The sequence below is a fragment of the Doryrhamphus excisus genome, linkage group LG6 (genome assembly GCF_037039965.1).
Source record: "Doryrhamphus excisus strain RoL-2023G ecotype Guam linkage group LG6, RoL_Dexc_Guam_v1.1, whole genome shotgun sequence".
Taxonomy (NCBI): Eukaryota; Metazoa; Chordata; class Actinopteri; order Syngnathiformes; family Syngnathidae; genus Doryrhamphus; species Doryrhamphus excisus.
Window position 1 is genome coordinate 21,848,162 of NC_136362.1, and position 18,079 is coordinate 21,866,240.

At 45.4% G+C, this 18,079-nt stretch overlaps 2 protein-coding genes across 2 annotated transcripts; one reads left to right on the forward strand and one right to left on the reverse strand.

The window, feature by feature from the left end:
- The first annotated feature begins 139 nt into the window (after positions 1-139).
- On the forward strand, positions 140-5,171 carry selenof (selenoprotein F). The gene is made up of 5 exons (XM_058067321.2): positions 140-295; positions 1,239-1,406; positions 2,839-2,902; positions 3,937-3,986; positions 4,083-5,171. Exons 1-5 carry the CDS (start codon positions 248-250, stop codon positions 4,212-4,214), a joined length of 462 nt encoding a protein of 153 aa, XP_057923304.2. The 5' UTR covers positions 140-247; the 3' UTR covers positions 4,215-5,171.
- A 10,402-nt stretch (positions 5,172-15,573) lies between these two features.
- On the reverse strand, positions 15,574-16,376 carry LOC131125449 (transcription factor Sox-14-like). The gene has a single exon (XM_058067027.2). It carries the CDS (start codon positions 16,267-16,269, stop codon positions 15,574-15,576), a length of 696 nt encoding a protein of 231 aa, XP_057923010.2. The 5' UTR covers positions 16,270-16,376.
- Positions 16,377-18,079: the final 1,703 nt, after the last annotated feature.

An 18,079-nucleotide genomic window follows, 5' to 3' on the forward strand; every position in this document is an offset into this window, starting at 1 on the left:
AGAAGCAATAAAGTAGTCCATTTTAATGCCCATATGACAATGTTTTAAAAATGAAATAATCAAATATATACAACTTTTTATTCTAATTAATATGTGAATTGCACTATAATTTCCTCCTTATTCGAGCAAACCTTACTAACGAAGGTTTTGTTTTAATCATTTATTTCCCATCAGGCACTCGTAGGGCCCCCTCTAAATTTAACTTAGGGGTCCATCACCGTAGTTTTTGCTAGCTCCAAGAGCTAAAATGTCGGGGGAAGTGTATCTCCTGTGGCTGCTCTCGCTTTTTAAAACGGTGAGTTTTACGCCATAACATTAGATATTGTTAAGTTTGTTGGTTTAAATTTTTATTGTCGTTTTTGGGTTGCTTGGTGCGTTTTGGCGTGATAAACATCCTGTACTTGCAAGGAGCTCCAATATGACGTGGCTTAGCCTCAAAATCTGTGAGCCTCTCTCGGCAATAAATAAAGCTTTCCCCGATAGTGTCTTAACTTGATGTGTTTTAATAACAACAAGCCATCATAATATGTGACGAGATTTGATTAGATTAGATTTACGTAAGTCTATGCGAATCTGTTTCCGGATGGACATCACAGCGTCGATGTAAAAAAATATATATATATATAAATATAATTAAATAACGGATCAATCACGTAAATATAACGATAAAAACCGGCGTTAACGAGCTGCATGGAAAAGGTAAGTTCACACACTAATTAAATTAAAGCAAATTTGTCGTTAGCTGTGTTGGCGACGCAATGCAACGATGTATTTTAATGTAGTTTGCAGTGGCTTTGCATCATATCGAGATCTTTTCCTACTCCTGTCAAGTAGCCAAATCAATCAATTAAAAATATTACAAGGACCTCTCAGTGTGATACAGTACACTTATGTTAAAAAATGAGCATTACTACTCTTGTCAATGTTGTACCAGTGGCCCGATAGTGCCCGACTTTGAATGTTAGAAGAAGAAAATAGATGTGCAGCTAAGGCAAATTCCATTTACCATTTTATTTTGAGAGGGTGGGCTGCAGAGAATCTTTTACTCTAGCTCCTTTATGTTCTCTTGAGGCAAGACTCGCCTCGAACCTGGAAAACCCACACTAAATATAATCCTTAAATGATTACTCAGTAGAGAAATATATGATGACATTGGGCTTTTCAGCTCCAGTCTCTTTTCATACCTTCTAAGAAATGAAGCCTAAAATTCCATTTCATCTCCTCCTTCCTCCCTCCAGATGTCGGCGTATGGCTCTGAGCTTTCGTCTGAGGCTTGCAGGGACCTGGGCTTTTCCAGCAACCTGCTGTGCAGTTCCTGTGACCTGCTCGGGGAGTTCAGCCTCACTAAGCTCCAGCCTGACTGCAGGCACTGCTGCCAGCAGGAAGCCCAATTGGAAGCACGCAAGGTAAAAAAAATAAAATACTGCAGCTGCCTCAACAAACAAACAAGAGGGTAATTGCCAATACTGTGGATTTGAGGTAACCTCCATGTTGTTTGAAGTCTATCCGTAACTGGGCATTTAAGGGAAGCATTACACACCTAGGATGTATGTCAGTCATTGTGGAAGATTCAGTGATCTTTAGCAACATTTTGGTTCAGAAAGAAACTCCTTGTGTTTTGTGAAGTTGTCACAAGCCCCCCGCATGCTTCCCACCCCCACAGCAGCAATTGTCCTGCTGTAACAATTCCAGAGGGACCATCAATACTGTGTCGTTAAAGCCTCTAGCAAATGGCTTTCCTCACAGTCCAGTCGAGTCCTCAAGCATGGAGGACATTTGGGTTACACAGCTTTTTAGGTGTGCTTCTTGGCACAGCACCTGCATGCACACACAGCAACACCTCAGTTCCCTTGGGGGCCACAATATGCCCTCTGTGGGACAGAGGTAGCATTGCAGCGCCGTCCATTGATGTTCTCTGTCAGTTGACAAACCACAGACCAAATCCATTATGGGAAAACATTAAAAGAATGGGCTGCAAGGTGGTCGAGTGGTTAGCGCGTAGACCTCACAGCTAGGAGACCCAGGTTCAATCCCACCCAGCCCATCTCTGTGTGGAGTTTGCATGTTCTCCCCGTGCATGCGTGGGTTTTCTCCGGGTACTCCGGTTTCCTCCCCACATTTCAAAAACATGCTCGGTATGTCCATAGGTATGAATGTGAGTGTGAACGAATGGTGAAATATACCATTTTGTGACATGGTCATGTGGACATTATATATGTAAAGGGTGTGGTTTATACACAGGTATTTACAGTAGTTGGTGTTACTCATTCACCAGCAGACTAGTGACTGATTAAACTATCACGCTGGTATGTTTATGTCCCTGCTTGTTATGTTTATAGCTACATAAAGGTAATACTTGGATGGCTTTAATAAGAAAGTAATATGTTTGACTGTTAAAGCCACTGTTGGCCCTGACGGTGTGTAATGAGTCTTCGGAAATGTGAATGCCCATATGAAGTGTGGATAGTGGCAGGAAATGCTTGAAAATGTGTTGCTTTTTTTTTTAACTCTAGGGAGTACAAGAGGACATCTTAAGCTTTGTAACATAACATTTGCTGTGCAGAAAACATAAACTCTCCCCTTTCCAAAAAGGGCAGCTGTGATTCTCCAGTTTCCTCACACTCACTTAACATTGACTCTGGAGGTTTGATTCCAAAGCCAACATGTGTTGATCCTGATACATGCGCACTGGCTCCACTTAATGACTGACAGACACCTGCAGGCCAGCCATCCTGCCCCCAGCAGGACCACCTCTTATCTCTGTGTGTGGGCACCAGTGTGTTTGTGTGTGTTTGTTTATCTCCTTTTGACAACCATGTCTGTTTCTCTTCCTCACAGCTCTACGCTGGAGCCATTCTTGAGGTGTGTGGATGAAAACTGGGGAGGTTCCCTCAAGTCCAAGGTGAGTTGTATTGAAAAAGCAGCATAGTAGAAGCTTCTACATCTAGTTTATAAAAAAAAAACTATGGTAAAAAAATTTTGGTTAATCGGTTCCAGATTTGACAGCGATAAATTAATTTCCCACAAATAGGATTCTTTACTCAAATCAATTATTTTGTAAAGCTGTTCATGACCTTTATTTATGGTTATTAGAGCCCTCTAGATGTATAATAACACCCCTACAGTCACCTTTACTCTCTTCTTACCCAATATGGTAGATTTAATCAAATAAAATTAGTCATAAATAAGACTCGTGCTTGTGTGTTTCAATTCAATTTTTCCAAACGTGGACAGGAAGTGATGTTGGGGATTCAGAGTTGAGTTTGAGCTGGAGTACGGCCACAACAGTACCCTGTGTTATTATTATAATGATGGTGGCTATTATTACTGTACCCATTCTGACATAATTCAAGCCTGAAATAATTGTTTCAACAGCAATCAAACAGCAATCAAGTGTGGTGCATATGTTACTAGTGACATCTAGTGGCCAATGTAGACTACAGTTCAGCGACTGTAAACAATACATTTGAATGAACTTCATCATTTTTATGGCTTCTATACACGTGCTGCATGAGTTTCTGGAAGAGGTTTTGTTTTCAGCACCTTGGTGTGTTTATTCCGTAAAACGATGCCAGAATGAGCCCTTTTGTATGTCCTTTAGCCTTGGTGTGTGGAGGCAGCGCCAGGGTCATGCACACAGAGTGCCGAATTGTGTAACGTAGTAAAAATGACTAGATTGTAATTGTTCTTCATTCAGTGTCGCGTTACGTTGATCATTAACTGCAGCTCTTCTCATGTCTTGGCCATATGGCCGCCATTTGTTTAGCCGTAGCCATCCGGCATGTGTGCTCGCTCGGTTGTCTCCTCAAGATGTAGTGTCCTCTGGAGGGTTTGCAGCTGTCACTGGTTTACAATCTTCAGTACCAAGATTGAACCCATGGACCCACTCCTCACCCAACATGCCTCACTGTTCCTCTGTTTTTTTAATGACCGCAGCTTTTGTCAGGGGTGACAAGCCGAAGATGTTCAAGGGTCTTCAGATCAAGGTGTGTGTTTTGAGGATTTCTGAGACGTGTATTTCCTGTTCTTGAGGGCTAGGCTCCGTCGCTAACACCTGTCCTCTTCCTCCCGTTCACTCTCAGTATGTGCGCGGCTCCGACCCTGTACTCAAGCTTTTGGACGATAACGGGAACATCGCAGAGGAACTCAGCATCCTCAAGTGGAACACAGACAGCGTGGAGGAGTTCTTGAGTGAAAAATTAGACCGGATATAAACACGGAAACCCATTTGTTTTCTGTTGTTAAAGGGACAGTTTAACATTTTATTTGTAGGTAACAACAAAAGTTCACAGGATCCCATTTGAAACTCTAGACAGGATGATAAAAAACATTTGTGGTGAAATGTGCCTTGTAGGTATTTTGCCATTTTTGTTATAGCTGCTAAAATCTCCGTTTTTATACCTGACAAAACGTGGCATTTCTCAACATACATTCAAAACAGCAAATCACGGCCAAGTTTGTTTTCTTATTTCTGATTTTCTTGTACACTTTATAAAAAATATATAATACTTAAAATAGTGTTCGGAATCGTAGAAAAAGTAGCTGTCCAAATGCAGACGTATTAGCTGTAGAACACTTTAGTGAAGACCTCACCTTAAACCATTGTTGGGAAGTGAGCTCTGATGTGTTGTGTTCCTCTGCTTCATCTGCTTTGGACAGAAACGAGATTTCTTATGGATTGTTGTCTTTAAACAGGATTTCACTTTGTTTGTTATTCAACAATAAACAAATGATTTTCTTGCCGTTATGCTTCTTTTGCTTGTGTGATGTTAGAAGTCAACAGTGACACCTGCTGGTGTAAATCTGCGTTACAGCTCAGTGACGTAAAACCGCGTGAGGCTATTGAATGTAAAGGTTTCAAACTATGGTGTGAATTTACGCAAAGCAGGGTGCAATATTAATAAACGGAATATTATCACGGATCATAGAAAATTGGATTTGTCTAAGTACCATTACCTCGACATGAAATAACACATTTAAATACATAAGCCAGACTTGTTTCTGTGTTCCAATTCATCGATAGAGTTCTAGTTTACGTGAAGTAGGATTTAGTATGAATGTGGTGGTGGTGGGGGGGGTGTTCTGTAATTAAGCTTTATGTCCTGGAGAGTGCTCTAAGTGTCTGCACAGTCATTAAATGTCATTAAAAAGTCAGTTTTTCTAAAAGGTCACTAATGTGTGCAGTGAGCTTTGTTGTCCTACACTGTAAAAAATGTTGGCAGCGTAATGCGGTAAAATCATGACATCATAAAGATGTAAACAGAAAAACAAAGAACCCCTGTTTGACAGCTATTTCTTGTAAAATACAGAACAAAACAAAACTGATATATTTAAAATAAAATTATGTGGGGAAAAAAACAACTTTCTTTGTAGAATTGACAGATTCCTATAACTTAGACACCGGAAACTTGTAATGCAATAAACAGTACAATGAGGTCACAATTAAAGCATTAAAGTGTTAAAGTAATGGAGAATTCATGTTGGGAACTTAATTTTTACAGGAATAAACTGTAAAATTTAAGAACATTTATTCATCTTATATACCTTGTTACACAAATTACAATATAGGCCAAAAGATTAAAACTATCACACGATTGAAAATTTGGCTGACGGTTAAAAGCAACCTCTTTGTGTTTTTTATAGCTTATACCTATAATACTGTTGTCACTGACTACAACAGGTACGACTAAACGCCTCTTGACTTATACCAAATACAAAAAAAAAATAAGAAATTAAGGCCATAGTGTGTGAGTCATCCAAATTGGTAGTAACAGTAGTAGTTACTACGAATTAGTAGTAGCTATAAAACTAACATTTATCATCTTCACTGCTTTTCTTTTCTCTCCAAAACCTAAACATTCTGTTTCTTGAGCTTTCGTTTGAACACATCATAGCATTTTTTGGAGGATATGCAGCCATCTCGTTCCTCATTTGACGGAGTTAACATTGAATGCATCATATGCAACGTCTCCTGGAGATTTCATCGCAGTTTACTCCACGTCCATCAGTCTGCCAGCGTTGGAAGCCGTTGGAACACTACACAAGCACTGGTAAGTTAAATAATGCTGCTTGAGATTAAACTGCTTGATCATTAACTCTTTTGTCCTAAAGATAAGATGCTAGCTTAACATTCGTCCTGTTGTCCTGTTGCCAACTTTCTGGTGTTGCTAATGTAACGGGGCGGCCAGCGAGGGCGGGGCTAAAAGCCCACTGGTCTGCCAGTCCCACAGAGGGTGGACCTATTCCATCGTACACAGGAACATCTGGCAAACGAATACAAAAGACCGGGGCAGTAGTTGGTGTGGATGACGACGACTCTCGCTACTACCATGTTGTTGCGTTGTTGAGCAGCTCGACGGCCGCTAAAGCAGTAAACGTCATCACCTCCATCACCTAGCGGAGGTACGACGGTCTCAAGTCGCACTTGCTGAAGACTTTCGAGCTCTCCCGGCGAGCGCGTGCTCGCCGGCTACTGGATGTTTCCGGGTTGGGAGACCGTAAGCCCTCGGAGCACATGGAGATGATGTTGAACCTGTTGGGCACGGAGGAACCAAATTTCCTCTTCATGGAGCTTTTCCTACGGCACATGCCCCCGCAGGTACAAACTGCTCTCGCCAATACGGCAGCCTCCGACCCGAGGACCCTGGTGGCCGAGGCGGACCTCTTCTTCTTGGCCGCCCAGCGCTCTACGCCCGGCTATCTGGCCCCCGTACAAACCCGCGCACCCCTGCGAACAACGTCGCCGGCCAGGAGGAGTCTCCAGTTGCCCCCCGAGCACAAGGATGGATGGTGTTTCTTCCACGCCAGGTTTGGTGCGAAGGCGAGGAGATGCCGTCCCCCGTGCACCTATAAAGTTACGGGAAACGGGGGGCCTGCGCTCAGTAGCGGCCCTGGGCGCAGGCACAGCGAACCGGCTGTTGTTCATCAGGGACTCACTCTCGGGAAGGAAGTTACTCTGCGACACCGGTGCTCAGAGGAGCGTAGTTCCCGCGACGGCCAACGACATCGCGGGGGGCGGGCAAGGGCGGGGTCTGGCTTCCGCCAACGATACCCCCACCTGGACCTATGGAACCCGTGCGGTGGAACTAGTACACTTTGGAACTACTCAGCGTAGATTTTTTCTGCGCGTATGGATTATTGGTGGACGTTAAGAATGGGCGGTTGGTGGATGCTTTAACGTTTTTGTCCCTTGCCTGTGTCCAGGACGGAGGGCGGTACGAGGGCCTGTGCTGCTCACAATCGGAGGGCGATTGTTCTCGCCAATACGGCAGCCTCCGACCCGAGGACCCTGGTGGCCGAGGCGGACCTCACCAGCCCCACCTTTTCCGCCCTCTCTGCCAAGCATGGCATGGAACCACATTGACACCACTGGCCCCCTCGTCCACGTCTGAGCCCGCCGCCTCGACCCCACGAAGTTGGCAGTGGCCAAGTCGGAGTTCACCAATATGGAGCACTTGGGCATTGTCCACCATTCTGACAGCCTGTGGGCGTCCCCCCTCCATATCGTGCCCAAGGCTGACGGCGGGTTCCGTCCATGTGGGGATTACCGCCGCCTCAATGATGCTACCACACCCGCCCGCTACTCTGTTCCCCATGTCCAAGACTTTTCGACGCACCTCGCGGGCTGCACCATCTTTTCGAAGGTTGATTTGGTGCAAGGCTACCACCAGGTGCCCGTACACCCCGCTGACGTCCCAAAGACGGCCGTCATTACGCCGTTTGGGCTGTTCAAATTTCTCCGGATGCTGTTTGGACTCAAGAACGGGGCTCAGTCCTTTCAGCGCCTCATGGACTCTGTGCTCTGAGACATGCCGTCCATTTTCGTGTATTTGAACGACGTCCTGGTGGCCAGTCGGTTTAAGCAAGAGCACCTGCACCACCCCCACAAGCTGTTCTCGAGACTTGACAAGAATGGACTGATCATTAATCCAGCAAAGTGCATCTTCGGTGTCCCCTCTGTCAAGTTCTTGGGGCACCTCATCGGACGGTTCTACGCCACTGCCATCAAAAGTGGAGGCAGTCACCGCCTTTCCCCACCCACACACAGCCCGTGGCCTCCGAGAGTTTTTGGGCATGGTAGCCTATTATCACCGCTTCATCCGCATGCGGCGCATGTCATGCGGCCACTATATGAGGCGCTGCATAATCTGTCGCCCAACCAAGCTATTGTGTGGACAGAAAGAGGAAGGGCGCCTTCCAAGCCACCAAGTCCGCCCTAAGCCAAGCTGCCTTGTTGGCACACCCAAACCCCACGGCCCCGGTGGCCCTCACCACGGACGCTTCAGACGACACGGTGGGTGCGGTTTACGAACAGTGGGTGGATGACGCCTGGCAGCTGCTCGCTTTCTTCAGCCGTAATCTGATCCCATGGGAACAGAAGTACAGCGCCTTTGACCGGGAGCTCCTTGCGCCGTGGCTGGCGATTCGACACTTTCGTTTCCTGCTCGAAGGTCGCGAGTTCACAGCCTACGTCGACCACAAGCCACTCGTCTTTGCCATGTCCAAAGTGGCCAAGCCGTAGTCCGCGAGACAGCAGGGACAACTGTCCTTCATTCTGAGTATACCACGGACATACGCCACGTTTCAGGCAAGGCCAACGTGGTGGCGGACTGTCTGTCCAGAGCGGTTGTGAGCACCGTGCAACTAGACCTGGACCCTGAATGGTGGAGGAACAGGCTACCGATGAGGGGGTGCACGCTCTCAAACAACCGGATGTCGGCCTGCACCTGGCCGAGGTGCCAATTGGCACCTTTGGGGCCAGGTTGTGGTGCAACCTCTCCACCGGTCTGCCCCGCCCGTTGGTCTCGGCGGGTTGGCGACGTGCCGTCTTCGATGCTATACACAGACTCTCGCACCCTGGCAGGAAGGCTTCTGTGAGGTTGGTGGCATAAAAGTTCGTGTGGCGGGGCCTGAAGAAAGACGTGCTCGCTTGGGCCAGTTCGTGCATTCCATGTCAGCGCACCAAGATCCACCGCCACACAAAGGCACCACTGGAGCATTTCACCGTCCCAGAGAGAAGGTTCAACCATGTTAATGTCGACCTAGTGGGCCCCCTCCCCCTTTCCCACGGCTTCACACACCTGCTCACCATGGTAGACAGGACTACCCGCAGGCCAGAAGCAACCCCGCTTGCTTCCACTACGACTGCGGAAGTGGCCCATGCTTTCATCAGCACGTGGGTGGCGCGCTTCGGAACCCCATCGGACCTCGCATCCGACCGGGGTGTGCAGTTCACCTCGGAGCTTTGGAGTGCTGTTGCTGAGAATTTGGGGGTCAAGCTACACCGCACCTCTGTACCACCCCCAAGTGAACGGCCTCGTCGAGAGGTTTCACTGCTCGATGAAAGCAGCGCTGCGGGCAGGCCTGACAAATGGCGACTGGGTGGACAGGCTGCCGTCATGATTGGTCTGTGATCCGCCCCCAAGGAAGACCTGCAGGCATCGAGCTGGTGTACGGGCAGGTCTTGTGTTCCCGGGGACTTCATTCCGGACGCCACCGCTTCCTGGTCCGCCGCCCTACACAGGTCCACCCTGCAGGAGGCGATGGACACCTTTTAAACCTGTCCGTGCATCACACCACGGCACGGTGGCCCCACATGTTCTCACTACCCTGGGCACGGCGTGTTTTGTGTTTGTCTGCCATGACGCGCACCGTGGGCCTTTATGCCCGCCCTATGACGGACCATACAGAGTCTTGGAGCACGGCGACAAGTATTTTGTTTTGGACATGGGCGGCCAACAGGAGATGCCCCCTCGCCGGGGTAGGCCCCCGCTCTCCAGTAGTGCGTCACCTGCCGGGCCAGGCATGCCGACCCCCCAAAAACGGGCGACCCCGTCCCGTCTGCCACACCTTTTTCCCCTGCCGCAAGCAGTGCGCACATGGCGGGGCCGTGTGGTTGTCCCTGCACACATGGACGATTTTGACTATGGGTGAATTCTGGGGGGACTAGTGTAGTTTAGGTTACCGATACATAATTCACCCCGGAACGGTCGATAGGGGAGTGGTTGCCACCCAGAGGGGTGAGCACGAGGGAGAGGTTCTCTCTTCCTGTTGTGGTTGCGAAGCGTACGGTTTGCCTCATGTAGCGAGGAGTGCAAGTTAATGTTTGTGAGAAGAGTAAAGTTTTCTCCCAACTTTGACACCCCGCTTCAGACTCCAGTTCTTCGGTGCTTCACTAGACACATTAAGACACTAATTGGCCCTAATTGGGAGGGGGGGGGGGTGGAAATAAAAAAAAAACACAACAAAACACAGCAAACCAATACCAACAAAAGCAAAACCCCAACAACACAAAATAACCTTTAAATCAAATACTAACTCCCAATTGGACCAAGTAAAAGTGCATACGTGCGACGGTTGTTGGTCCTCCCCTAAAGTGCATACACTAAGCCCATTGAGACAACACAACCCCAGACCGGCATCACTGCCTAAATTAAGCCGAACACGCTAGGTCCACAGAAAAAGGTAGTAGTCGTGTGCGCAACAACCGCTTAATATCACGAGCAAAAGGAAGCATAACAAGACAGCAGTGGCTTACTGAAACACAAAATGATGAACAAGGTAACCACTGCAAACTGAATGTAACAAAAGAAAACAAAAACTACCTTCATCGTGATCTCCACCGCTAAACCAGGTCAGGAGCGATTCTCCGTTGCAGGGAGAAGGAAGTGAATGTGCCATTTAAATAGACCGCCTGGTTAGTGTAGCTGCGCACCATGGCTGCCCATGAGATGTTTGGGGGTGTGCTGGCCGTCGGATTTTTGGCCTTTCAACTGTAGCAGGAGCCGAGTCACCAAAATCACCCCATTACACAAAGATCGCTAGCGCTCCTCTATGCAGCACACGTTCCGTTTTTACATAATGGCTCTCCTGGGAAGCAGACATTCTGTCAGCTTGTAGTTTTTCGTGTGTAACTGCCAACATTTTATTTTTCTGTGTATTGGTCGTTCAGCTACAGCATTCGCCGATATACACGTGTACACGTCTTTTGCTCTCTTTTCAAATTTTGGCGCTCACAGGATGCATAGCTTCTGTTAGCTCGTTTTCGCCTGTAGCTGTGTGTAAATGCATCAGCAGTGTAATGGTCAAAGGTAAATACTTGGTTGGCGGTTTTATTTAATATAATTAGCTGCCGTTTTCATAATATAACTCTTGACTCGTGTTTTTTGTTGGTTTAAATGACTGTTGCTGTGTAAACACCGGTGTATGCTGCCCTTACCTTAATTGGTAAAAATGATTACCTGTGCTTTTTGCAGTAAAACACTTGAGACAACAAGGGCTTATGTGCTGCATTGTAGAGTTCATAGTTCATAGGAACGAACCACATTGAATTTTCAAATGTGTCAGCTATGACTGCAAGCAAACATTTTGTACTTATACAGCTTTTAAAGCTCATTTTTATCGTGTTCACAATGCTCCACATCCCTCTGTTATTGCTCGAGCAGCTCTTAGTGACCTAAAATGGCCATTTCCTTGTGTGAGCGCCAGTTTCACACAGTGAATGAACTTGTAGCCCACGTAAAGGACCATATTGTTGAGGGGCGACCTGTGACATGTCCCGTAGCTGGTTGTAAAAATATTTTCACTGTATGTATAGCTATATATTTTCACTATATATAGCTATATTTGCCCTATTGGAACATAACATTTTATGACTTAACTAACCTTTAAGGTTGAGAAGCAAATGTGAAAAAAGGTAATGATACACTTCCATTACCGCGCCACCCCCCCCACCCCACCTGTCACATGACCGACATGACATCATCACCGTGCGCCTGAGAGAGAGACAATAACAGCAGCAAGAACAATTCCCATAAGAACAAGAGTGACAAACAGGACTGCATGAGTTAAATGTCAATGATGGCTAAGGGTCACAATGGAGTCCAACTAACCAGTAGGAGAACCCTCCCGATGAGCCCTAAGGCCAAGACTGGGGACGGGCAAAGACAAGGAAAGCGATGCAGCAGAGCATAGGACCAGTGGCAGCAGACACCCAAACGCCCGGGAGAGCACTGTCCCCCCCAGCAGGCCCGACTCCGAGGCGCATGCCACCCACTCCCACATGCCACCCAGGCCCCCGTCCCCATGAGTGAGATCAGTGCCCATCCCAACACACAGCCTGGTCCCCGCAGCAGCCACCACAGCGCAACAATCCCAAGCCACCACTGCAGACTTCAGGCCACCAGCAGCATGGACCCCACTGCCCGGAGACCGCTGAACGCCCCCTCAAGGGCACGTTGGTGCCCGCGACCCAGGACAGACCAAGGGAGGTAGCGCCAACCAAAACATCCTGCAGCCCAGGGCACCCCAAGCGAGCCGCCAAGCCCCAGCAACCAGCGGGCCAATCATGGGGGGTAGGCAGAAGGCTCTCCGGTCCAGCCCGCCATGCCTGTGTGTGTAATGATGATATTGTGTAGATTGTGCAATTAAAAATAGTCCTGCCCCCATAGGGCTGACTGGTGTGTGGTGTATGTGCGTGTATGTATCATATGGAGTCATTAAAAATGGAGGGAAGCTGAGCAATGGTGGGTCCCATGCCTGCCCAGATCCCCCACAGAACTGAGTGTCCAAGGTGCGGTTAAAATTGAAGGGTGACCAAGCCAGAGGAATGCCGAGGACAAAGGGGGATCCGCAAGGAAACCCCTCACCCCCGGCACAACCAGTTGCAGATATCCCCGCCTTTCCGTGCTGTGCTTGCTGTTTGGGAGCGACTACTGGTTTAACATCCACTATCCATCCGCGCTGGCTTCAACCCTGGAGTTTATGCAGAGGTATGTCCTATTAATAGACTATGTCACGGTGCGGCATGTCGGTGTTGCGATGTGACCCCAGGATGCCGAGAGGACGAGAAGGTGTAGGTAAAAGCTTAGCTTTATTTCCGACAAAAGCGATTGTAGTACTGACATACAACACCACAAAAAACTCAATGCACCAACAAAAGGAATACTTTTACTAACAGTAGCGTGTAGGAGAGAAAGTAAGTGATAGAACACAGGAAATAATACAAAATAAGAGCGTGAAAGCAGGAACTAAGGCAGACAAAGTGAAACACAAAACTGTCACACAAGCAAAGCTGCAGATTGTGACATTTTATGCATCATTGTCATTTATTTGAGCTGACATACATCTGCCACTGTATGGGATTTATAGGACTTGTCATTTTTTACTGTTTTACAAGGCAATAGTCTTTAATAGCTAACTATTAGCTTTTAAACAGCTGTGCTTTGAAGTAAGCTTTTTTATTATTAATAAAGGTCCTGATTTTTTCATATTTACAGATGTTTTTCTCCATCAACCCAGAGAAGGGCACCAAAGTGGAGAAGACAACCACATCCCGCCTTAATGTGAACCCTAGCGTAATCACTTTGATTCGGGAACTTTCGGATCATGAGTGGTGTGATGTCTGAACTTGGAAACTGAGAAAGGCGACCCATGTGACCCAATGGTTGTTTTTGTGCTTTACTGTTGCCATGTTTGTTGACAGTTGTTACTAAATTCATTCATTCATTCATTTTCTACCGTTTATCATCACGAGGGTCGCGGGGGTGCTGGAGCCTATCCCAGCTGTCTTCAGGCGAGAAGCGGGGTACACCCTGGAATGGTGGCCAGCCAATCCCAGGGCACATATAGACAAACAACCATTCACACTCACATTCATACCTATGGACAATTTGGAGTGGCCAATTAACCTAGCATGTTTTTGGAATGTGGGAGGAAACCGGAGTACCCGGAGAAAACCCACGCATGCACGGGGAGAACATGCAAACTCCACTTTGTCCATTGTCCATAGGTATGAATGTGAGTGTGAATGGTTGTTTGTCTATACTATGTGCCCTCGTGACGATAAGCGGTAGAAAATGAATGAATGAATAAAATTAATACATTTCTGGAGAGACTAGAAATACATGTTTTTGTGTTTTCTGGCACTAATCTTTTAGCAAGATGACTCAAAAGGTGTAACTTACTTTGCTTTTCACTGCATATAATATTTATATTTTGGTTCTATATTTAGATATTCAATATCAATTAATATGATTTGAACATATGATTTAAAAAAGGTTTTGAATGTAATGTATGCAATAAATGGCGGTTTATATGGCGGTAAGTTTGTAAATACTGCATAATTTAGTACATAAATATTTTAGTTTAATTTGCAAAATATATCAGTAATATATATTCATATCATTTCAGTATTTTTAGTTTTTATTACAGAAAAACAATGTTTTTTGCTCAGTGTTTTTCCATAGTGTTTAATAGTGTTTGATGTAAAATTAACAATTTTCTGCAAATATTACATAAATAAAAAGTGAAATAACAAAATACTCATATCGATATAACAAAAAAAATTCAAATTTGACAAGATTCAAATGTATTCTTTCTGTAAATTGTAACAGTTTTAAACTGTGAAATGTACAGTTTAGCCTGTACTGTTTACATTTCTACTGCAATTTTTACAGGATTATTCTGGCAACCACAGCTGCCAGTTTTTTTTCGTAAAAACTACGGAAGTTTTTTTACAGTGTACTCTTCACTGATGTGGAGCTATTGAAGGTACATCTAACACAGGGGTCAGCAACCCACGGCTCCAGAGCCGCATGTGGCTCTTTAACCTCTTTGTTGTGGCTCCCTTCACAATGCTGAAGTATTTTTTTTAACACCCAAATGGGGAAAATACGCATCTTTGAAAAAAATCTGACCAAAATTCCCTCCAAATCTGGCAGTTAATTAAAATTTTGGGAGACTCGCAATTTGCTCTGAATGTGAGCACGTCACTGCTTTTTTTAAATTATGTTTTGTGGCTCCAGTCTATTTTTCTTTAGTGAGCCAGGGGATAAAATGGCTCTTTTGATAGTAAAGGTTGCCGACCCCTGATCTAACACAATTGAATGTATTCATGATTATTATAAATATTCCCCCAAATTATGATAAAGCACAATAATAAAAAAATAACCGGTCATCTAGCGACTTCTTGTACAACCTATAGCTACTTTTTTACTGAGGAGTGTGGCGACATTTAATTAATGCAATAAGGAGAAGAAGAAGAAGAAAACATTTGTAGACAGTCCCTTCGCCGCTGAGATTTTCAATTTCAGCCAGACGGCTCGTTTCGATCAGAGCTGGGTTGGAGCTGTTTGTCTGTTGCCACGGTTGGAAAAGGGTATGATTTGCTATGTAACAAACATTTGTTTCGAATCTGTGAATATTTTTCTAACTTTACCCAGTTGATCACAATTGCCTGTGACATTTCGTGAAATGATGAAGTTGCAGCAATATTATGAATACCTACACGGACTCAAAGCAATAATAACAATACAGTCTCACATTGAAATATATTGGACAATAATTTATATCAAAGGATGTAACTTGTCACACATTTGTGGGCACGTACTGTTCTTTTATTTGCAATATTCTGTCACACCTTGTCTCGAAATGCTTGAATTGATTGACATGTGTGAAACTGTCATTTGTGGTATTTGAAAACATGTTCATATTTCTGGCATTTCCACCTCAGATTGTGCGCGTCATGGCTTTACGCGCCGAGTGGCCAAGCCGTGCGCTCTTCGGGTGTGTCCACTACGCACTGGATCCCGGTGATGAGTACCCGTCCATGCCGCCTTTGCTCATCCCTCCCGGGAGGAGTATGTATGCCACTTGAGGCTGCAGACCGGCGGCAGACCAGGCTCCACAGTTACACGGCACCACGTAGGGGCTGCCGGGTGAAACTTGGGTGTGCTGTCCGAGGCAAGCCAGCCCCCCGAGCCCTCCGGTGTGGTATCCGAAGGCGTGTCGAGCTGCAGCGCTCAGAGGGTGCTGGAACTCCGTCATCCGCTGGACAGCTCCGGTGCTGATCTCCAGCAGCGACGTAGCGGTAGAAGGCGCCTGCAGGAAAGGTACGCTTTTATCCCCTTTCAGAAGGAAGGAGTCCGCGGAGAATCCCTTCAAGTGCTCCACTGGAGGCAGCGGGAAGACGAGGCGCTCCCTCTGGAGAAGAGTCTTGGGCTTGCGCCTGGGTCTGTACTTGTAGTCCGGGTGTTCCCTCATATGCTGGGCCCGCAGCCTCTTCGCCTCGTCGATGTAAGGACGCTTCTCCGCATCGGTGAGTAGCTTCCACTCGGCTCCGAGCCTCTTACTGATTTCCGAGTTGTGCATCTTTGGATTGTCCTCAGCCATCTTTCGTCTTTGGCCCCTGGACCAAACCATGAAGGCGTTCATGGGTCTCTTGATGTGCTCGAAAGATTTGGCCATTTGGAAATCCGGGAAGGCATTCATTAAGCAAAAATAATACAAGCCACTTTTACGGAAAAGTATATGCGGCAATAAATGTTTGCTGTTGTTTGGAATTGGGAAAAGAGAGCTTGGAAGATGCCAAGCATGTCAACCACTCATCTCCTCAGCACTGTCACAGTGGGCCAAGCGAAGAAGGGGAATAAGAGGAGCACTGTAATCCCTTCAACTCTAAAATGACTACAACATTTCTGTGACTCCCTCTCTCCTAACATTTAAGCCTTCCAATATTTCTCATGAGACATTAAGAGACCACTCCAAACTTTTTCCACCGAGGGTTGCATATTAAAAAAAAACCAAAGGATCGGGGACCCCCTTTTTAAACTTCAGGAGATCTGGAAGATCTGCAGGGTTCGTATCTCCATTTGGGCTTCTCTATGTTTTCCCCAGTGTGTGTTTTTTCTCCCGATATTCCGGCATCCACCCATATTCCAAGAAATATGCATGTTAGGTTAACTGGAGACTCTATTTGTCCATAGATATGAATGTGAGTGTGAATGGTTGTCTACAATATACCATAATTGATGTGCCATTGGCTGGCGTGGACACCGCCTCTTGGCTTACGTCAACTGGGATAGGCTCCATGAATCAATTTATTTTCAATATTTAGATTTAGCATTTATTTTTGACATCTAGATTTATTATGTATATTTTACATTTATATTTATATTTTAAATGTATATTTAATATTTATTTTTTATATTTATATTTAACATATTTTCCAAATATATTGATATTTAAATTTATATCTAACATTTATATTTACTAAATTAGATTCAGATTAAAATTGAATCTTAAATCTTAAACATGTCTATTTAGTAAATGATTAACTTTAAATATAAATCTGAAATATGAATATTAAATATAAATGTAAAGAAAAAATGTAGAATCTAAATGCTAAATATAAATGTTGACCTAAATCTAATTGTCAAATCTAAACGTTAAATTTAAATGTAAAATATTAATGCTAAGTATAAATACAAATGTTAAAAATAAATGTTCCATTTAAATGTTAAATTCATTCATTCATTTGGACAATTTGGAGTGGCCGATTAACCTAGCATGTTTTTGGAATGTGGGAGGAAACCGGAGTACCCGGAGAAAACCCGGGTAAAATGCACGGGGAGAACATGCAAATTCCACTTTGTCCATTGTCCATAGGTATGAATGTGAGTGTGAATGGTTGTTTGTCTATATGTGCCCTGTGATTGGCTGACCAACAGTCCAGGGTGTACCCCGCCTCTCGCCTGAAGACAGCTGGGATAGGCTCCAGCACCCCCCGCGACCCAAAAAAATGACCCAGAAAACCCACCCATGCACCGGGAGAACATGGAAACTCCACACAAGGACACACAAGTGGAGATTCAGACCCAGACCTTACCGATCTCCTGGCTGTGTGGCCAACATGTTTGAGTGTAACTGTCAGGAATTCAAAAATATAAATATATATAAAAGTGGATGCTGGATGTGTTTGTCTACCCACCTTAGGGGTGATGAACACGCAGGATGAGGTCTTTATTTCATTTGCTTCCTACAATCACAAGTAAATGTTTGTAGAAGCTCCAGTGGTGCAGCACACAGCAGCAGTATGCGATAAGACATTCATTGGCAGAAGGTCTGGAGGGATAAAGAGACAAGCGGTGGGGGTAACAGCAGATCCATGGCTTTATAGCTGTGTTGTTATCACATCCATACAATGACCACTTCCGTAAGCTTGATGACTACCGTCTAGAAGAAAAACTAATCTGCTTTGTTGTAACTTATTTCTCCCCATTCTTGTGGACACAAAAAGTAT